The sequence below is a fragment of the Nomia melanderi genome, chromosome 3 (assembly GCF_051020985.1).
Source record: "Nomia melanderi isolate GNS246 chromosome 3, iyNomMela1, whole genome shotgun sequence".
Taxonomy (NCBI): Eukaryota; Metazoa; Arthropoda; class Insecta; order Hymenoptera; family Halictidae; genus Nomia; species Nomia melanderi.
In genome coordinates, this window is record NC_135001.1 from 18,053,792 (window position 1) to 18,077,773 (window position 23,982).

At 33.4% G+C, this 23,982-nt stretch overlaps 1 protein-coding gene across 2 annotated transcripts in view; it reads left to right on the plus strand.

Annotated features, from left to right (window-relative positions):
• The window catches only part of LOC116429242 (neurotrimin), a 434,797-nt gene that overhangs the window by 277,585 nt on the left and 133,230 nt on the right, over positions 1-23,982 (plus strand). For both annotated transcript variants that reach the window (XR_004235452.2, XM_031981978.2), the window contains exon 2: positions 21,633-21,727. Coding sequence is in view for 1 of the 2 variants with exons in the window: in XM_031981978.2 (XP_031837838.1) it covers positions 21,633-21,727 (95 nt within the window). In the remaining variant the exon portion in view is untranslated. The remainder of the gene's footprint in view (positions 1-21,632; positions 21,728-23,982) is intronic.

Here is a 23,982-nt window from a genome sequence, read left to right on the forward strand (position 1 = left end):
AGTTTGTAAAAATCGATTGAATGGACAAACCATTTTCGTTGGTTATATTTTGTGAGAATCTTCTATGAGAAAATGCCTCCTTTGTATATGACACTACTAGAAGATTTTTCAAAGTAACTCTGTTTTATAGAATATATTTGAATATATGTGTAACAATAGGATTTTTTCGAAAATTTTGTAACATTTTTACGAGTTTCTCAGTACGGTACAGTGGCCTGAAAAAATATTTGATACGTTTTTCATATCTGCAACCTCCCACTTTGATGGGTCCAAAACAGCGTTTGAAATTTTGGCTGAAAAAGAAGTTCAGAAAATACCTCGAAGCTATTAACAACAGCGACGAATTTTGAACGTACAGACAGTGTATTTTGAAATTGAGGAATATGTATAAATAGATTTTTGGAAGAATTATTTTGTTTAAAAACATGCTTGAAAAATGTTACGTTGTTACACGCGCCTTTGAAAGTTATTATTATCGTGATGATTCTGGAGAGTATATTTCCTAATATTTATACATGCAAATATTACAGGGCTACTAAAGATTCTAGAATCCAATACAAAAGTCTTTGAAATATTTACCTATCTAGAAATGTTTAAACATAATTGCTATATTCGCGTGATTGCGTTTTTAATTAGAATTTGCTTCAGTTACTAGTTGCTTTAACTATATCTATGCCACTAAAGATCACCGCACCCTTTGCGGCAGGTATTGATGTTGCGTACAATTTCTCCGCTCCAATGATTTTGATCGTTTCAAACACATTAATAACGGAGAGAGTATTGTAATTACTACGTGTACCTTAAAAATGTATAAATATCTTCATTATAGCAACTTCAACATATATACTTGACGTTCGTTCGTAAAGGATAAAGATTGGCAAAAATGTATTACTTGTGTATATTCATACGTGTTTTAAATATATTTTTGAAATAAATCACATCTTTTAATTAATTCCATATACGTATGTACTAATTCAGTATTTAAATGCCAAATCTGTACATGTAACATTTCTAATACAATAAATAGTAGATAAAAACGCTTGGTATGCCATATTTTCCAGGCTTTCTTGTTAAACATCTCAATGATATGTATTATTGAGAGTAACAACCGAAGAGTTACTGAATGCAACGATTTACTTAACACTGCAGTTAAAATATCTTCTCCACTAATAGCTTCTAGATGTTAATAATTTATTAATACTTTATAGTATCCGTCGAAAATTGATCAATACAGTAACAGGTTGGCTGCCATTTTGGTCACCTATAACGGGAACCTCGAAACTGCTTGAAAACAGTTGCAATAAAAAATTGATATGCAATACAAATATTTAGTAACATAATTAACTAGATTATAGCATAACTTGAGTACCGTTATACCAAACTATTAATAATTATTTCTAATACTTAAATATTATTATACATAACAGTCGAAATCCCCGATATAAAATTGTATTCAAGAAAATATTAGTGACATCGAAGTTCAGTAAAAGTCGTAAGATTGAAAAATTTCGTTTCATAACTCCACGCGCCAATTAATAGAATGCAATTTCGTTCTGAGGAATTTTCTTTGACGCTCGTAAATCACAAATGTATTTAGGTGTTCCAATTTGAGTGCCTCACCCTGTGAATACGTTCACTCATCTATTATTTTTCTACACAGTCATCGAGCATTTGTAAACACTTGACGCAACGGGAAACCAATTTACATATCGCGGTTGCAAAAAGTTCCACCCGATTTTCCGATATCACATAAAGGTCGCTTCCGTCGCGGTGCTCATCAATAACGTCCCCCCTGCCCGTTTTTGAATTCTTGACAACGTTTAAAGACTGACCAACAACCGACGCACTTTCTTTCTGTAAAATTCTGTAAAAAATATTCACCGTAGAGTACTTATTTCAACATATTTCGCACAAACTGTATGTTTTCAGTACTTTTTGCAAATTTTATACCGTCATTTAGATTTGACGAAGACACCGAAGAAAATATTTAAGCAGTTTTATGTGTCATTATATGAATGACACGATAGATAACGTATTAAGGTATAAATACACTAGCGTGAAATGTGAGACATTTTTTTCTAATTGACGACTTGAAAAAGTGTTTACAAAAAGAAATCAAAATGGTACACTTTAATCAGCCATCCACAATACAATCATATAGATAATCATATATGTAATTTAAAGTAGTTGTAAATGACCGAACACTTCAATTTCATTTTATTTTGTTACTATTGCAAGTGAATTAAACTTGTCGTTAATAATCTCACATGCATTTATGCACATTCTGGGAGTCTCTATAAAAAAGAACTATCACAAATTACTTGTTAGTATCTTTGACCTTTTACAAAAAATTTTATGCCTCGTTTTCATTTTCTTTCGCGTGAAGGAACACTCCGTTTTTGCTCGCACGGTGAATTACGTCCTATCCTCTACATAAATTCTCTTTTATTACTTTCTAATGTTGAGAAAGACCTTCAACTCTTTAACTGCAGTGAGTTCTTTCCAAAGACTAGCAGCACCATGCCCAGACGTGTCGTTATAGTGTTTCACAAAGACTGAATTACGCTGTTAATCCTTTATAACCCAATTTCTCCTTTTGCGTGTAAAAAAATTAAGTGTAACGAAGCGGACTGAAATTAATGTTCAAAAATGAAATAATAGTTAGTTTATAATTATTAGATATTTTATTTAAGAAGCGGGTTTTAAATTAGAAATTGCCATAGGGTAAATACAATGCTTACAAGTCCAAAGAATTGTTCTATTTCATTTAATGGTGACATTTATCAATTTTGTCGCTTGATATGTAACTTCAAAATTCAAAATTACATATCTCACAAATATATTGAAGGAATAACACAAATTGTATATCTTTTGTTTTATCATATTATTTACAAAGACGAAAATTTTTCTTTTAACGAATTAACTGCGATCAACGAGAGCTTAAAATGACACTACTTCTTTCAACGATGAGTTCTCCATTTTTCCAGATAAACATGTAATTATTCTTTGTTTCGCTTTGGTATTTCATTAAAGTATACCCTAGGTTCGAAACTAAATTCCGCAGTTAACAGGTTAACCGATGTATTGGTCCCAAACTGTCGATCGACGGTGTATATTTGTGAAACGGACTAAATTATTTATTACTTCTTGATTGAAAGAAGCATTAAGGCAACACGTTGTCGTAACTTTGTCAGTTATTTGTCATTTATCTAGTCGAAATCGCTAAGCCGCTAAGCATAGTGTTTTATAAACACATGGAAATTTGAACAATCATCCGTTACGAGATTAAAAGGCATAACTGAATAGTAAGGGTGTAGGCGGAACTAGTCAGTTGTAGGTACTAGCTGATGTATTTGCCACGCAAACAATAATTACCGCATGCAATTAAGAGGATCCTTACTAGTCGAAGATGTCGGTAGTGAGGAGTAGGATAGTCTGGGAACTTCGGGTTCCATATACTACTGAAGCATGGAAACGGAAGGTCTGGCAACGCGTGTCGACGGATGAAGAGATTCCGACTTGCTTACACTCGATCTTGTTACTCCACGTCTGAATTACGAGTTTTCTGCGAAATCTGTGTCAGCCTCGATATTCAGTGAACACATTGAAATTCGACGAAATTTTCTACGCAATCAGGATAATACGTAAGTGTATTATTTAGGGGTGGCGATTCGTGCAGCATAAAGATACTTTATTGTTCTTTTGGAGTAACTAAGCATTTTTTTCTTGACAAAGAAAAATATTTACTATGTCAAACTGCTTTTATAAACAGTAATTCGAAATTGTAAGAATGGTGATATTTGAGGAAAAAATGGTTATAATGAAAAAATTTCATTCTCATTATGGGATGAAAGTAATTTAATTAATTAATATTATTATAAATAAGTATTTAATTACGAGTCATCGTGTATGTGAATTCTAGAAAATTCATTCTAGAACATTCATTTATTGCACAAACATTCATCGCTCATCAGTATATCTATTCTCACACTAAAATACATCCATTCTCACAATTATAAAATGATTATTACATTATCGCAGGTTTTTTGACTGTTAATCAGAAGTAGAAGTTTCACGATGAGAAAAAGAGCTGCTCGTTTTTATTGGCGCGAACAGTCGTTAAAGGTACAACCGCTGCGACGACTTCTTGCAGTAAGAAAATTGCTAATACCAATGCTATGCTAATGGCTTGTAAGAAAGAGTAAACTGGGCTAGAGCAATTACAGGCTCAATCAAGTACAAGTTTGAAAATAAAAGTATGACATTTGTTAATCTAATTCTAGAAAGCCTACAACGATGAAAGGCCAAGTACAGAATTATTGGTCTATCTCAGGGAATAAAACCTGCATAATGATACATAAAACGATCTGACGATATAATTGTAATTCATTTCGATTGTAATTATGAAGTTATAAGTCACTCTTAAACAAACTGTATATTCAGTACATCACATATTCTTATCAAAATTTATATTTATATTTGTCTGTCAAATTATATTTTTCATTTATGTATCAACATTTGTAAGTATCTGTAAATATGATCAACCTATGTGATCTTTATAAATGAACAAGAAAAACTGATAAAGTGACAATATTTCCATGTTCTACAGCACGGTGTCATATATAGAATCAATTCAAAATCACTGACCGAAAAAATTGCTCAATTAACCGTCATCGATTTCGGTTTCATATAGGAATCTCCCTCGAATATCAGCTTCATTCCTGAACTCCAACTGGTCCATGCAATCCTTTAAACTGTGAAAAGCACATCGGCCGAAAGGGAATTCGAGGAAGAAACGATTTTTCTCGATATGAAAATCGTTCAACCGAGTGTGAGTGGCTGGGAGGAAAATATAACGTATTGTAACAGTATAGGCAGGGCGTGCGAGAATATACGGGGTGGGAAAAATAAAGTGTTGCAAGCTGTTTTTCACTGAAACCACAGCAAATCCTCGACTTTACAGTTTTTAATCTTTTGCCTCGTAAAATCATCAAATACTGAAGGAAGGCTTTCAATGGAATTTAATAAGTAATAATATTGTTTCAACCCCTTGCCCTATGATTTATTTCTTAACCATGATCGATACAACTATTTTATCGTTAGTAATTTATTAGGAACCGAAAAACTGTTGATACTTATTCTATGTTTATTTTTACTTCAAATGTTAAGAATTGATAATGAAAAGTAATATTTAATTTACATTGGAAACACATAAATAACACTTTCAAATGTTCGTCACAAGCGTGACGCGATATTGTAGATCAAGGGGTTAACTGGTCAGTCAATCAAAAATTTGGGACATCGGTTAAAACATAAACTTTCATTTCTACTTAATTTTTAACTTAAAATTATTTTCTAAGTTTAGTCGTATCTTCTGAATTGACTTTCCGACTTTTCCAACAACGATTATAAAATTAACCATAGGAAATGTCCAAGATTCAGTTAAGGAAAAATTATTAACCCTTAGCACTCCACATAGTTTTGTGATATGTCAGGAACTCCTACCAATTTTGATAGTAGTCCTACTGAAAATTAACAATGTTATAACATTTCTTGAACTTTTAATTCCCTTCTCAGTACAAACTTCGTATATATGGAAGATCTAATAATCTTAAGGTAGCTTTAAAATTCATTAAAATATTTATTATTAGAACTGGTGCAATATTGGAGCCTACAGAGTTCAAAGAGTTAAACTGAGAAAATAATTTTAAGTTAAAATTTCAAAAGGTGTTTTTTGATACCTTCGTTAAAAATAATGTTAATGCGTCTAGTTTTTGAATTACATTAATTTCATAAATTTATAAACCATAAAATTAAAAGCTCCCTCCTGCTTTTCAACGGAAAACTGTTACAAAAATGATTTATTGAAATTACAATATCTTTACTGGAATTCTAAGGATACTTCCTTTCGCGTAGTCCAATATTCGACTGTATTGAACTGACTGGGAATTAGATTCGTTGAAAATAGAAATCGAGGCGACGGAATATACATCAAATGCCTATTTTCTAACGCTTTTCAAGTCGGATTACTGAACTTGAAAAGGGCCTCTGTCACGAAAGAGGTGACAGCGCCTTGAAAACCCAAGTGGCCAAAATAAATAGACCGACACGGACCGGGAAACGTGAGGTCGTTTCTGGTGCATGAAAGTGTAAACCCAGGTAACAAAGTGTGTCTAGGCACGAAATGCAATCTGTTACAAGTATCACATGCTGCTTCTTTGCCAACACATCCTGCCAGCAATAAACAAGGAACGTGGCGACAAGTGATATCGCTTATACGTGTGTTCTTCTGCATACAACGCGATACTCCAGATAATTGATCGACACGACGCTTAGCATTTTTCTCGGTAACTACAGTAGCGGACAAAAGTTTCAGACGGCGGCGTTCTTGATAAAGTAATGCACTTTATTATGAATGCTATACAGTCGGAGACGGAATTGCGTGGACAGCTGATGGTAAAACGTATCGATATAAACAAATTCGTATAACATCTTTAAGTTTTGTACAAGTAAACGATATTAAATAGAAACGTCAACTATTTGTCGATAGACGATGCACATACTAAGATTTGTAATGAATTAAATAAATAATACAATTAATATTTTATATTGCCTTGCATTACGGCTTCCAAACGCCGTAGAATATTATTTATTCAATTTTCAATACACTTTTTATCGATGTTTTCGAACTCTGCATGTGAGCATCTGAAAAAGCTAAATAATATTCATGTTTGTTAAATTCTATTTGAAATCTTCACCACGAGTCTGACAAGATATCCAAATATTGAAATTTCTTCATAATACCCTTAATTCCTTGAATTTTCTTGAACCGTTCCGCGAAAATGATGCTCACACCATTACATTTTCACCATCGTGCCTCAATGTCCCTATGGTACATTTTGGATCCAAGTCTTTGCCCTCGCGACGTTTAATATATCGAATTCTACCGGAAGATTAAATTTAGATACGCCGGGAAATAAAATTGTCCTCGATCTTGACTTGTCCAGTGTAGGTGTGCTTTACGTTATCACTGTCGAGATATTCAGATGTTTAAACTTTCGAAAATGTTCATGAGAACTAGTTGTAACTGAGACTGAGTAACTAGTTGCAACAGTATGAATACTAAGTATAGTTGTAATATCTTCCTATTATAATTTATACGACACTATCATCCAAGTAACAGGATATTATCATACGTCTAATGTCATCCACAAATCTGTTAACCGTTGACTCAGGAATCATTTTGAAACAAATTAGATAATGTACAGGTACATGCCACGTTGCTCTCGAACTGATCGCAGAACGTGCACAGAATTCTCCTGAGAGACGTGCCCGGGCGCATGTTCAGATGAATTGAGAACACATTGGACACGTTCCTTTCAGTGATATTAGTGATAACTTACTTTATTCCGAAAACGTTATGTAATTTTAAGATCTAACTAAGATTTCTGCAAACGACTGCTGAAATAATGAACTTTCAGCTGGGTCGAACGAACTTTCAGGTAATTAAGTAGTCAATGGTAATCATTGATCATATCGGTAATAATTATCAGCGGCGTAACAGAAATCTTCACAATATTTTTCACGTTATATGAAAAAGGTACGTAAACAACTTCATATTGAGAAACTCCATTGGAAAAAATGTTAGGATTTAGAATTCATTTAAAAATATTGCAGACAAAGGTACAACAATTTCTGCTAGTTTTAAAACATGGTAAAATTTTTTCTCCCTTTTTTCACCACATTTATCTTGCGTGAAAAGAATCTGTCTGGTAATAATACTACCACTCTGTACATTACATCAATTAGCATAATGTACCATGTTTTCTGCGATATGGAATAAACTGGTTTGTCTGGAAGTACAGTAATTTGGTTATTTCATTATCATTTAATAAAACAAGATACTGATGATTTAATTAATATCGACCAATTTTTTTTTAGACGATTTTCAATAAAAACAATTTCTTCCGTTGAAACGTTTTATTTGAACATTCCAGAATAGCATAGTATTACAGTAAAAAGTTAATACATTTGTACCCAATCGCACTATTAGAAAGTCGAAAATATGTATCGATTTCTCGATATTTCAAACAGTTGCGTTTTCTTCAGCAGAATTTAGAATTTTATTTTCAGTTCCACTGTTACACGATCCTTGTTCGAGTAGTATAATTCGTAACGTTGCAGTTCTACTACGTATTGTACATACATATTTCAATGGTATCGTATAACTTCCATCAATTACTATTACGGAACAAATTTTCAAGTACGTTGCAGTACCAAATTGAACGGAGATCCTATTTCCATGTTTCCCATATGATTTGATGGACTATCTATCCTCCAGATAGAACAAGCTTCGAGCAAGTTATCAGTAGACATCGGATATTTTGTATTTACGTCATATATGAAAGATATGAGCGCACAGAATGTGAAATGGAGAAATGCTCATAAGGTTTTAAGGAAACTGTTATTTTATATTTAATCCTTCGCGGACGAAGATTCTTTGAAATGTACCAAACCTTCAACAGATGAAACTAAATTATATATCGATTGTATAATTGATAGAACGAAACGAGACTGCGTGCTGATCTCTTGCTTTTCGAGTAATTAAATCATTTTTTTTGTGACTCAGTCTTCGAAATATGAAAATTTCATCTCGCCGGAATATCGACATTCGTCCGCAAAGGGTTAAACTTACTAAAATTCTTGCCACTTTGCCTGGCGGAAACCTATTAAGGAATTGCTTCAAATATAACAGCTCTTTCTTTAACCCTTTGAACTCTGGAGGCTCCAATATTGCACCAGTTCTAATATTAAATATTTTAATGAATTTTAAGGAAACTACTTTAAGATTATTAGGTATTCCAAATATACAAAGTTTGTACTGAGAAGGGAATTAAAGGTCTAAGAAATGTTGTAACATTGTTAATTTTCAGTAGGACTACTATCAAAATTGGTAGGAGTTGCTGACACATCACAAAACTATGTGGAGTGCCAAAGATTAACACTAGACCTACCGTGCATTTTTTAAAAATTTCTTTATAAAAGTTATAAGCGTATTTTTTAAGTTTCTTTACAAAAACCATAAGCGTGAATTTATTAAGATTTCAATTGACTTATATTTCAGTTCAGGTATTACTAAATCAGTTTATTTAATAATTTCTTAAAGAAGCGTCTGTACCTTTGCAGCAATTGCAAAAGAAGAAATTAGGAATTGGTCATTTTGACCCATTTGGTAGTTTTAATGTTAACTGCGTTGAAAACACTAAAATATTTCCTACTTATTCTGAGACCCTCTGTATACATCTTATAACTATTAAGTTGGGAAGTAATTAATGCCGATTTTCAAATTTTGTTAATCAAAATAAGATCCATTGCAATTTACACATTTTTGCCAGCAGACGATCAGTTTTTTAATTTCAGTAGCGTAAAATTCTGTTCCAGAACTGATGAATTGTTCGAACGTATTTTTCGCAGATGCGTGGTTAGTGAACATCTTCCCTTGCAAGTGGTGGTCGAGATGCTTGAAAAAGTGGTAATCGGTTGGCGACAGGCCCGGGGAATATGCTGTATGAAGCAGAGTTCCATAACCCAATTCGTTCAACTTTTATAACGTTGATTGTGCGACGTGTGGTCGAGCATTGTCGTGTAGAAGAATTGTGCCCTTTCGATTGACCAATATCGGATTTAATCGAAATGTTTTGAACCAACGTTGCGCCGAACGTCCATTCACGGTATCTTTTTGCAAATGCATTATTGATATTACGAGTCGGTTTCGCAGCTTTATGACTCGGCTTACAGTCATACGAGAATATCATACGAATCTGCTTTCTATTCATTTTTAAGTCAATAACGTGAAGTGAGCGCAAATTAACAGTGAGAACAAAAGCATACCCATCAGCACGCAAAGCGACATCTGCACTGTAAAATTATATTACAAGGTAAACAGAATGAAGTAAATTGTCACCCCAAATCCAAGCGTCGAAGTCCGAAAACTCGAAAACCGACATTAATTGCTTATCGATCTAATAATAAGCGTTACGAAAAGAATTTAGTTTCTATGTAACTCTCATCTATTCAACTCCGAAAGTACCACAAGGAAAAGTAACCTAGTAAAAGAAAGTAACGAGTTCAACGGACTCATATATGAAAAGTGGAGTTAACATTTTTTGCACAATGATGTAGACAAATATGTTGATGGTTAACCAGTTAACTGGGTTCGACGAGTATACACGTCGTCTGAAAGCTTGAAATGATAATTCTTTCACCGATGAATTCTTCGTTGCTTCAAATAAACATGTAATTCTTTGTTTTGCTTTCATTTTTCATTAAAATATACTCTAGATGCATTCCTCCTGCGTTTGACGAGTACACACTCCACTTTTTTATTTTACTGCGCGAAACGAGAGATTTTCGAAGCTAAATTCCACAATTAACACGTTAGATGCTAATTACTATCATTCATTCGATTAAACGACGATTATTTGAAAACTTTTATACATTATACAAGTAATACCGCCTAAAGCAGTGACATTCGACAAGATAAACCCGCAACAATAATAACGTAATTCAATCGCGTAAGATGATGTTACGTTATTTTCATTTTGTACATTTCTCTCGGCAAAGTCGTGCGGCGCTCGACGTGTTAACAGGATAAATCGCTTGCAAAAATGTTGATTTCGCTTAAAGTTTAGTTATCAGTGTGCACATTAAACCGGTCGCGGATAGAAGAGGGCGAAGTGTTGTTGGAAAACTGTAGGACAGAGGGGAAAGATGGCCGGTGAATCTGGGGGATGGCTGAAGTTACTGGAAGTGAGCGCGAAGTGATTTCAGAGGGTCGAGATATTTCAGGCTCCAGAAATGGTGAAATAAAGCTGCCGCGTGTTGTGCTGTTTATGGCTCATTATTATGCTATATGCCGTGTCCTTGCCGGTGTTAAGGCCCTTGTCGTAATGGAAATGTGAGGGGGCGCGGACGCGGCGAAGTTACGAAGAAGAAAGATAAATGCGGGGAATGAAAAGCGCAGTGTCGTTCCGATACTGGGAAGCAAACGAAGGTTTAACGGCGGCGATGGAAAGTGACAACGTGGGCCGAGTTTATCGGGGAAGAAATTGAATGAAACGATCGAATGGAAAAATGCACGTGACGTGGATATCGAGCGGAGCACGAATCTGCAGGGAGCTCCCTGTAGAAAAGTTTATTCCGAAGTAAATGTAAACAAGGGCGTAATACGGCGAGGTGGAGATGACTGACGTTTCACTTACATTTAATATTTCTCAATCCTCAATTTCCATTATTTCCCCTCGCTGCGTAAATAAATCTAACGTTTTTTCTTTAACCGGACAGATTTTCGGAATAGATGTAACTTAATTATAATGAATTTAGGCCAATTCGTCTGAAAAAAGCAGATTCTGGATAGTATTCAGCTCTACATTCGTCAGAATTGATTAATTAGCTTAGTTGAACTTATCTTATTTAGGTTTTTACGAGATATCTTGCTAAAAACATGTTAATAAGATTGTATGTAATTATTTTCAGGTTCTTGTTATTAAATATCGTGGTAAAGTTGCGCGTAACTACATTTTGTTCAGCGACATTTTAATTACTCTTAAATTCTCGTTGTTCAATAGTAAAGTTTCACGATATACCTTACTAAATACATGCACAAGGATTTAATTACAGTTACGTAATGTGTTTAAAAAGATTCGCTTGTTTTTTTATGTCTCGGTTACCCATGTGACTATCAAAGTAATTTCTTTCCTGAAATTAAGTAAAAAGTAGCATATATAGGTTTTTCTTACTAATGCTTCCTAATTTATAATTTAATTTTTAATAATTTTCTGTAAATTCTTTCTAATTTAAAAAATTACATTCTGCTAATCACTTGTTAATGAGAATTGCGATGTTTTCAGTTATACCACGATTACGGTTATACTGTCACATATATACACAACATTTTTTGAAATAAATAAATAAATAAATAAATAACATGCATATAAAATATATTATAATGCGAATATTCTTAAGAAAATATAACTATCTTATACATAAAATATTCTAAAGTATTATTATTTGTTATGTTTAATAATTATTACGTTTAGTCTACAATTTATATATTGTCTTTATTGCAACTTCCCTTGCTGCTGCTTTTATTTATATTACACCAGTTGAAATTATATACCTATAAAAAATTATAATATATCTATATTTATGTATTTTTACAAAAATATCGATATCACAGAATACAGTGTAGTCATTTCAATTAAGAATATGGAATCAATAACTTATGTTTTATTATATCTCTATTTTATCCCAGGTTTTCTTTCCATTATCAGTATTGACCGAACGATAGGAAACCGAGTAATTTCTGTTCTTGCTCTTTGTACAAATAATATTGGACGTGAATTTAATTGAAATCAATAAAAAGTAAACGAGAAATTACTTATAGCAAATACATATTACTCTTCTTTTACTGTACACCGTTCTGGTTATTGCTAATAATAAACCTAAAAGACGTATTTTGTATTATTCGATCCTCGTCGTCACGTTCTATTATGATCTCCCTGAAATCAGTCTTTAAATTCTCAATATTTATTTTAAAAATACTGTAGTGTTATCAATTTTTATATTTTATATACATATATATATATATATACATTTGAAATCAACTGTTATTACGGTGTTTTTTTAAATAAAATAAGTTAAAGTTTGTATAAAAATTGATAACACTACAGCATCGAGATAAGAAAGGCATTACTTTCAAAGTAATTAATTCACTGTAAATGAAAATCCCATCCGAAACATGTTGCCGACCGAAAATTCGACGAGCGAAGGTTCGCGACGCACGGTATCGTGTTGTGAGTCAGCACTTAATATAACCGTCAATTAAAACTTTTTCAATTTCCATATTACTGAATTAGAAATGTTCGAAAATGAAGTCGCATTAAGAACAGCTGAAAATGCCGAGATTTACGAAGTAGTGCTATCTCCTGATCATTTAGGGAGGAAATCCTCCGAGCAATTCCCATTTCGCGCTTATATCGTAACTAAGTAGAAAATGAAAGAATGAATGAGCGGAGCGTGGATGCGTAACTTTCCTTCCATTATCGTTCCCGCCGCCGCAAGATTGGGCAAAGAGGGCCGAAGAAGAAGACACTTCGCGACTCGGGGATCGAGCCATGCATATTTGCCGGCAACTGGCGTAAAAAGTCCAAGATACTGTCGTCATAAATAGGGATGTAAGTACCCGCGGGACTAAGCAGACGAAACTCTTATTATTTTGCGGCATTATAAAGGGGGGAGCACGCCTGACGTCGTCGTCGTTCTCGCCGCACCGGTGATTTCTACCTATTCCGACGAAAATAATCTTGCGGGACCGCGTAAATCTGATTTTCACGCATTTCGTTCTCCGAGATTTCCACGTTTCGAGCTACCTACCCTGTCATTTATTTTACCTACGGACACCAGCCATTATACTAATAGATTGCTAAGCGTCGGAAGTTCTTTTCCTCGGTGAAATTCTTCAGGTAACCGTTGCAAATGCATTCCAGTATGGTAAGTAAACATAAATATTCATGTTAATTAAGAAATTAATACTTTCGCTCTTGAATAATGTCGATTGGTTTAGGACATTACTTTTGTTTCGTAAATATGTATAGTATTTCCGGTACAACGTCGAGAATTCAAATGAAAAGACAAACAGCGCGTCTAATATTCGTGATAACCTTCTTTTTATAGAATCGCCTTTTATTTGAGAAATTCCTTACATTCTTAATTTAAATTATTCTGTTAAATTATTCTGCATATAAAAAAATAACGTTACACGGTTGGATAATATAAAGGTTAAGGAAGTGATTTTATTTGTTAAGTTTTAGTTCTGGATGCAAAATTTGTCTGTTAGTCAGAGTAATGCACAAGTTCATCATTGGCAAATGATTGATTTTTTTCTCGTATCATTATCTTTGTAAGCAGTGACATCTGAGAAATTAGACACTGAAACATTTAGTAGCAATGCACCACCGCAATAACATGATTGTATCAAAGAATTAAGCAAGATAGTATGTCTGATACATGTATAAAAAATTGCACTAGTACCAGTATTTATAAATACAGGAATGCATAGAAACATGAAACTAATACCAATTTATATTATCTAGCTGTATTAATTGAATGCATACCTGTTTCACAACGTTTCGAATTGTACTTTCAAAAATAAAATGCACTCTTCCACGGTGCATACTTAATTCATTTGACTGAAATATATTTAATATATCACATCAATTTCACTTTAATAATAAAAATAATAAAATTCTAATAGTAAAATAATATAAATTAATTAATCTTGCGTTAATAATTATCTGATTATTCGATTAAATTGTTCTTAAATATTTAATCACTGAATAAATTAAAATAAATTATAACACAGTTATTGTACGAAGTTGTTATATTGCATATATAAATTCATTGAAGCTCGTAAAAACGAATGTGATACGAATAAATCATGATGTTAAAGAATCGTATGAGATAAATGATTAAATGTCACTTCGTCTTCAATTTAAAACGGTCATCCAATATTAATTTGGTAACAATCAGCCTGAGTAAGCGCGTCTTGGGACGGGTCAATCAAGAACCTTGCGACCTCAAGAGGATTTACTCGAAAAGCCGCGCGACTACTCGTGACGTGCGGGGGTGAAATTATCTTCAAGACGTCTTCTGTTCTTGACACCTGACAATCGCAGTTTAATCTTTATATTCAGTAGTTATCGGGACGACTTTTGCAATAATTAGTACAGGAATCAAGAACGTCCCAGTGTAGGACTTACCGAGAGCCTAGATTCTATTATATTAGATTAACCCCTTGTTCTATAACAACGAGCGAGACTCGCGATGAAGATTTTCAACATGATTCAACAAACATATATATTACTTAGTTAATTCGAATTCAAAGTGAACATTATTCCTCTGTAATCAGCTATTACACATAAAAGGACATATAGGCATAACATGTGCTTAGAATTTTTCTCTTTTTCCAATAAATTATTAATGACGAAGTAGTCGAATCGATCAGAGTTGAGAAAGAAATCATAGGCCAAGGGGTTAAAACATGTATCACTGTTTTGGACCATTAATCAATATTATTCAGTTCATTATCCATATAAGCTGTCCTATTGCTTATACGTATAACTCGTTAGGTAAATCAATAATTTTGTTTACTAGTGGAACTGTTTTCTTTATCAATTTATTGTCATTAGTAGGGGGGACTTAAACAACATAGGGCAGTCGAGTACAATGGGACGCTCGATATTGAAGGCTCAGTGTTGACCTGCTATTTTACGGTTCGTGTAGTGTTTCGGGAAACGAAAAACACTCTTACAACGTCAAAAATTAATTTTTTATATACTGTGCAATTTATAAATATATGTGTTTATAAATATATTATATTTCTATGTGTTTGCAAGGTCATTTATGTTTACATATTTATGTTTCATTTTTTAAAAAGAAAATCTTTATTAACCCTTTATAACGCGAACTTTTTGTCGTGACCATAACAAAATTTAAGTAGTATGAAATTAATCAATATCAATCTATAAGTACAAATTAATAGTGTATTCAATAGTTTTAATAATTTTATTAAAACGAATATATTCTGTAACTTTGTGTAAATTATATATAAGGAATTATATGTAAAGTATATATAAAAATTGAAGTTAATGAATTATTTAATATTTATTTAAATTATTTTATAATTTAATAATTTAATTGCATTTTTCATTTCGCGGCAAGAAATTAATTAAGTAGAGGAATAAATGGCAAGTTAAAAATTAAATGTTGATTATCAAATACCATGAACCACTCTACGATGGGAAATTATTTCTATTCTCTGTTCAAACGTGTTGTAAAGTAGCAGTACCATTATATGTACCATTACATTGCTTATTGGAAACCAAATTCTATTTTTTGTTATACCCGTTCGAACGAGGTGATTTTTTTTATCTGAAAGTGTTACATCACAAAAATGTATAAATAATGGTCGAGGTAGCAACACTAACGCATATTATATGTTTTTTTATGTTAAAAGAAAACATTAAATCTAATCCATCGATATAATCCAAGGTAAACCGTCGAGCCTTATGTTTCCCGTTTTGTCCAACCCTCGTTTATCTGTGATGACTTAACCATCCTCTCAAAGAGCTTAATCAACTCGTTATGCAACATAGCTATCTCCGTTGCCTGCTTAAGCCATTCCTCGGGCAACTAAATCAAGTTATTATACAAGTTAACCGTCTTTTGGGACTACTTAATCAACAATTCAGAGCTCATATAATCAGGAATACGATTTTTTAACCATCTCAAGCATATGAAAATTTTCTTTTGTTTGTATTTCTTCTATAAGCTGCATCTTATGTAGAATTTCTATACATTTTTTCGTTACCAACACGTATTTCATACATTATTAGTGTTATTAGATGATGTGTCAGCCGAAAGGAGTTACTTAAATATTTTTCCCAACATTAGTAATCTGACAATTATAACTTAAGATATTTAACACTAGAACTACCAGACAGATCAAAACGATCAATTCCTGATGTCTTTTCTTTAAAATTATTAAGAATATAACAGATGTCCCTTTAAGAAATAATTAACGAAATTGATTTAGCAATACGCGAACTGAATTGTAAATCACTTAAAGTCTCAATAGGTGTACCCTTGATGTTTCTATATTGAAATTTCAAGAAATCAGTTCAACTGCTCGACAGTTTTAATGTTAAATGACTTTGAAAAAGGAATACCTATATGTAAAGCCATTTCTTCTAGTGCCGAATGTAAAAAATTTCAATCGTTTCTACAGCAGATAATGAATGCCTGCGCCATGACCTTCACGTGACCATCAGCACAAACATTGACTTAATTATAAGACATAAGAATGGAAAAGCTTGACACCATGAGCGTGATGCAAGAAATAAATGCTTCTTTACAAAACGGTACCGTATCCTCGATGTTGTGCTTCGACCTGAAAAAATTTCTATTTACAGAACGTTTCTATTTCGAAGCCGTTCAAGCATCTGAGCCACGATTATCATACTAAAACTAAAAGAAAAAAAAAGCATTCGAGTGGCCTATTTCGGTTAGGATATCCCGTATAATAGTATCAAAATCCCTTCAGCCTTTACGGAGATTTCTCCTTCATTCCATATTCTAATCTTTCGGTTTGTTCTCCACACCCTTCTTTCGTTTTTGCATCCGATACAATCTCGATATGAATAAACCAATAGCTGACCCAGAACATTTGTAATTATGCATTAGAAAAAAAAGTGTCATCGGTCAAGGATCATTGGCGTCCCTCGCGAATGCACGGCCAGTTACGCACGGGATAATTTGCGGAGAACATGAAATGGCGGAGGGTGTCGTTAAGGGCGGAAAAGGGAGAAAAGGTGCGGCGCATATAACGCAGAACATAGATGGCTTAGTAATGGGAGCATAGGGGAACCATAATTCCATCGTACGTGCCTATCTATCGAGGGTGCATACGGGCAAGGGGCAGCCCTCGCGGGAAATGCGAGCGTATTAAGAGTCTCGATCTAGGAGGGTTTGATGGATCGGCTGCTTCGAAATGGTTAGCGACTCCGGCGTCGTTTTAAGTTGCAATTCTCGAAAATATATCTTGGAATCTACCTTCATCTATCGTTCTTATATCCGTTGATTTTTATTCCGCCCCGGTAAATGGAAATTCTAACGCAACCGCGAGGAAACGTAAGGATTTCCAATTTATCCCTTTCATGGGAGGAACTTAGATTTCCGTGGAAATAGAAATTTTCGAAACTTTTAACGGAACGTCACATGATTCAGTGTGCATTATGAGGTCTAATTTTCGTAGTTTTTAATTGAACCGGTTAACTACGTTCGACGAGTTAACACGGCATCTTGAAACGGAAGATAAACGTGTAATTCTTCTTTGTTTTGCTGTAGTTTCTCGTTAGAGTATATTGTAATATATTTCAACGTATCAAAAGAAAAGTATATTTTGCGAAAAAATATTCTGTTTTATTCGAAATGCATTTATTCCTCGCTGATACAGCAATTTTCAGAGTCAACGTTGCCTCTAAGTATTTTTGTAGAATACCTTCTAACATACTTATTTTTATAGACGTAGAATGTTGTCATAACGTTTATTTCCCACGGGGATTTTCACCTGTGGAAAGAAAAGGCAATAACATAACTGTAAATGCAACAAAGAATTCTAAATACCAAAAAAGTGGATACGGCCGCTGCGTGGTAAGCCAGGGTATTATCGTGCAACAAAGCTCGATTGCTTATTTCTGTTCTTATAAAGTGATCTCATTTGAAATGTTACGACGAAACTTATTTTTACTAATTTTCAGCTAATAAATCAAATATTATGAAATTTTGGAATGGAGATTTCTTAATTTAAAAATAACAATTAATTGAGAAGAATAAAGATATTCATTGTAATGTAAAACATAAAACGTTCAATTTACTTTTATTAATGCATTATTCATTAAAATATTTTTTAAATGAACTATTTATTTTGAACATTGTTCAGATCATGGATTTATGTGTTTCTGAACGGTATATCAATCTTATCATACAATTTTCAGCGGAAGAAGTCTATTTAAAACAAAAAGGAAAAATTTTTCTTTTATAAATAATTTCCGAGGTAGTGACGTAAGAGGTTTTCTATTTTCAATTTTAGGAATGGCATTTATTACTTAAACGCAAATATCGGGTGGCAGAGAAAGCACCACACAACTAATATTTTTACTCATTACTATGCTTTGTCTCTATGCAAAATTGTATAAACACCTGCAATTGACGCTTCAGTATAGTCTTTTGTACGTGCATATTTTGGTTAAAAAAATGTTTTGATTAGTGAACACGTTGAACACTGCAGGATTTCACATAGCAAAATACAGGCAATGAAAAATTATTTAATGAAGCTATTTTATAAAATTATTTAATTGAGTTGCGTTATTATTATTAGACGTTTATCTTGCTGAATATCACCGCATTAAATAGCATTACTTATAATATACAAAAAGTTTTCAAATAATCATTCTGTTACTCAGTGAACTATAGTAATTCGATTTGGTTGAAGGTCATTGGCAACCCCCATAGCATTAACCTGTTACACGTACGCGTCAGCGAACTGTTAATATAATTCTTATTTATGAAAAGGCAATAGGTATGTATAAATTATTCAGTTTATTTATATATAAAATTTTGATGAAATTTAAATGTCGTTCATCACGAAAAAACCAATATGCTTAATTGTCACAAAAGTGTTATTATCGATTGCTTGAAAATGAATTTTCAAACAAGCATCTCTTCTTCTAAATATCAATTTATTTTTTCGTTTAGACTCATCTTTTTTTAGAGCTTTCATTTAGAACTTGCACAAGTTCATTGACACTTTTATATATATAACGAACCGTGTTAATAACAACGAGATGTTCTGATATAAATTTATACTTAATTAGTTTACTTGAAACGAAACCGCTATAGATTGAGCTCGATAGTATATGAACATCCGATTCAATCGGTAACTCTCTGCTTAATTAAAATGCTCTCATCTGCACTGTTTTAATTCGTATCAATGGATATAGTAATCGACGTCTATCACGCTTAAATTACATGCGATAACTTTTAATAGGACATTTTGCACTCCGTTTTACTATAAATTACTTTCGTACAGATCGAAATTGCGTGTATAGCAATTTATGAAACGTTTAATCAGCTGTCGGAAATTCTTTAGTTCAATTGGTTGCTGGGAATTAATAAACACAATCTGTGAAAGTACCGAATTGAATTACGTAACCCGTATTTTTATATCATATGTACTTCAACCAATTTTCAGTTCGATTTCATTTCAGTAGTTTTCAAAATACACAAACACATTTTCTATTACTTTTAAATTGTAGAATGTATCATAAAAATTAATGTAGCGAATGACGAATGAAACGAATGATTCGTAGTGATTGTTGAATCGACGCATTGTACAGATAATATCACCTTGTTACTGCAAACATATTTCATACGCGGTATTCACTTTGCGTGACTGAATTAGCCTCCGCTCACCGAAGCTGGGTCATTTTCACCCTACTGTTGCGACAGTGAACTATCCTGGATTCGTGAGTTGGTGATGGTAACAAACACGTTACGTGATGTTAAATCTGTCAAACACTCGTAAAATGGACACGGCAAACGAAACTTAATACATGCGTAAGCTTTTCTGACACAGCGGATCGAATGTAATGCATGTCTGTATTTTCATCCATACGTTTCTATTATGATCAATTATTTTAGAAAATATTTTCTACAAATAATTACATACAGAACTAACTAATGCACACTCGCGCATGCGATAAGAAAAGTCTTCAACGAAGTGTCCTTTTTTTAATATTATTTTAAAGACCCTCTACAGCTTGTGAAATATTATTAACCTATTAATTGTGGAATTTAGTTTAAAAAATCTTTCGTTTTGCGCACAGTTAAATCAGAAAATGAAATGCGTAATTGTCAAACGCAGGACGAATGCAACTAGGATATTCATATTTGGAAGACCAATTCGCGAACAAATGATTTAATTAGCTGAACAGCAAGAGATCAGACCGTAGTTTCCTCTTCTTCTATTAATTAAGCAATTGATATGTAATTTAGCTTTATATATTGAAGGTTTTGCATGTTTCGAAGAATTTTCGCCCGCAAAGGGTTAATGAAAAACCAGAGCAAAACAGAAGAATTACATGTTTATCTGAAGAATTTTTTACAATTTTATTTTTTAAGAAAACTTTGCATTTTTTAAGGGGTAGTTTCATCCCTTCAAAGTGAAATTCGGCACGAAAGAAAAATTACAATGTATTAAGCTTGACTTATTCTACTTACACACAAAGTTTTATAATTTTTTGAATTTCTGGGTTTGACACCTTTCCTTGTTAGAGATGTTACACCGTGCGTTTAGAGAAGTTTCACTAACAGTTCTTGTATTTTTCCCACTATTTATTGAATATATCATACCATGTTTACGTTAGATTGTTATCTCCCTCTCAACCTTGCTCGAAATTTTACATAAATGTATCAGATTAACCGCCGAACGCCAATAACACGTCTATCACTATCGAGTAGGGCGCCACGGGCACCATAAGTGCATGTCTTCGCCAAAAGTTGGAGTACCAATAAATTAACTCCTAGGACCCCAATTCCTATGCTAATTTATCGACAGCTGAAAGTACCATTTATCCATAGTGTTTTTAAAATAGCCTATTCGTTGCCTACACAATAAATTACTCTTATCAAATGTCGAGAAAAATGTATCTTTACATGCGTTACAGAAGAGTGAGTAAATCAATTAAATAAAGTTACTCTTGTTATATGATCTCTTTCATAACTATCCTGGAAATAACTACTTGTTGCCAATAATCAATGAAAAAAGGAATCTTAATCTGAGCTTTAAAAGTTTGATAGTGTATATATCTGTTAAATCTTCTTCGAAATCTTCGCTACGAATTTGATATGATATTGTACGGGGTTAAAGTGAATATAATTTGAAATAAAATCGATCCCGGAAAATTAATGTAATCTTCATAAAGAAATAATCATTATATTTCTTTTATTTTCAGATCCAAATTTCAAGAGACCCATCGCCAATGTGACAACGGCAGTCGGAAGGGAAGCAACTCTAGCCTGCGTTGTTCAAGATTTAGCAGGGTACAGGGTACGTGAAACGATCTGATTGATTTTGTGATTATTCGCCATGGTCTACTCTATTTATTTCGCATAGTTTAACAAGAAAATAATAATAATGGCATTGCAGAAAAGAAACGTGAATTTTCGTTTCGCTCGCATAAAAGAAAGTATCGCGTAAATGGGGGACGATTGTAGTAAAAAATTCACCATATTAAAAATAACAATATGGTATCGATAGAAGAGTCGATAACTAAAGTAGATGAGAACGCCGTATATTTTTTTCTTCGTAAATTTGAAGTCGGTATTGGAAATATCTTCCTTCATTTTGTTAAATCCGGTATAAATCCGATCGGAAGCACATTCCTGGAGCATGATAAGGAGCGATCGAGTTTGAAGCACACATGGAAATCAACGGGAACTGCGGTTCCGCCGAGGTGAATGCTCCGGCCATTTAGGTTAATGATGAAGTCGAGCCATCATTGGTAAAGATATTCAAAGATATGCAATTTATAGATCTCCGTAAATCCGGATTGGGAGGATCAGCCGATCGGAGTTAGGAAGATCGACGCGCCAGCGTTCTCAAGAGGGCAAACACTTGAACCTTATCGGATTCCATTGAGACCGCACTCTTACTCTTCGTATCTCATTTCCTAATTAGCGGCTTCGGGGGAAACAGTGCCACGAACAATTATCGTTAAGGGCTAAGGAAGTTTGCCAGTTTCGGAGCGCTCTTTTTATAGTAATTTCTGAAATTCTTTTAGAGAAATTTCATGTGGACTTATACGTTTGAATCTTTTATATAGGTGAAATGAATTTCTAGTATTTTTGAAAGGACGTGCTATCTGTGATCGTTTGTTTTTACTCCTATGAAATTTCTCTCGGTCGAGATTATATTGATCATCTATCATCTTATGACTTTTCAGTTCATTAAAAATGAATAAAGGTTCCTTTTCTTAAGTATTCAAGCGATTCAAGATTAAGACTGAGATGATATTCTGAAAAAAGGATTTGTTAAAATTATAACCAATTAAAAATGAAGACGTAAGTTTAATTCATTTTTCATTCCAATTTGTTAGAGAGAATAGAAGGTTCGGAGGAATAAGGGTAATTCCAGCTTTAATTGTAGTAATAAGTATGTTAAATAAATGTTTAAAATAGCAGAAATAAGTATCGAGCGAAACACTACACTTCTATGCTTCGCAAACTAGTTTTAAACGCACAGGCATCTATATTAGTCATTTTAATCTACTGTTCAATTACATGTTCCTCTTCCTAAAAATATCAAAGCAACAACAATGTTTTTTGATTATAAAAATTCCTTCACCTATTGTTAGTTTCTCCATCACCATAGAAAACTAGTATCAGTTTCTATCCTCTCTCCATTACACTTGAAATTTCATTTCACACTTTTCCACTTCCAAAGTTTTGAAATCCTTGCTACAGCTTCATGCAAACACTCAATTTTCCATACAAGAAATGATACCACACTAACTCCATACAAAATTCAGTTAAATAAAATCGAATCGATTACGCGAGAAATTTCCGAAATATAAGTCCAAATCCTAGAATACAGATGACACAAATTATTAATAGTATTATTATTTATCACACTACTACAGTATCAAAACAGAAGAAACTGGTTTACAACAATTAATCCGCTAGCGACGTTGAATCCTCCAAATCCACATAACATTCACAATTTTACAAGTAATGTAAAATCCCTTTGAGAATATATTCTTAACAAAACGGTGACCGAAAAAACGTAAAAAATGAAATCGATCCTTTCGACTCTTTACACCGGAAAACTTCGTTGAAGCTACTCCGGCTGATTCATTAGAACAGAATTATATATATGCGTGTAAGTATATATATACGATAAAATTGACCGGTCCACTTCAGACAAATGTACGTCTCTTCTGCTTTCGTGTAATTTTGCTAATTAATTAACTAACTGATTCGGTCATGAACGCGGGAGACCCTTGAAACTCGAGATAGTCGGATATAAGAAAGAGAAAAGCGTAGGTTGGTCGGCGGCGTGGGCGGACGCGAGAGGGCGGTGGCAGAAAGGGGATGGAACAGAGAGAAATTCACTTAACTTTTTCGTGAACGGTTAACGAGGTCAACGGGTTAAACAACCTTACTGGATGTCTATGCTCTAGATTTCTTTTTGCCGCCAAGTGCCTCCAGTAATATCTATCCGCGTCGAGAAAGCTTCAGTTACGTTTTAAAATATCAGCGGCCGGGTATTAAGTAATGGACTTCAATTAAACCGAGATAAAATGT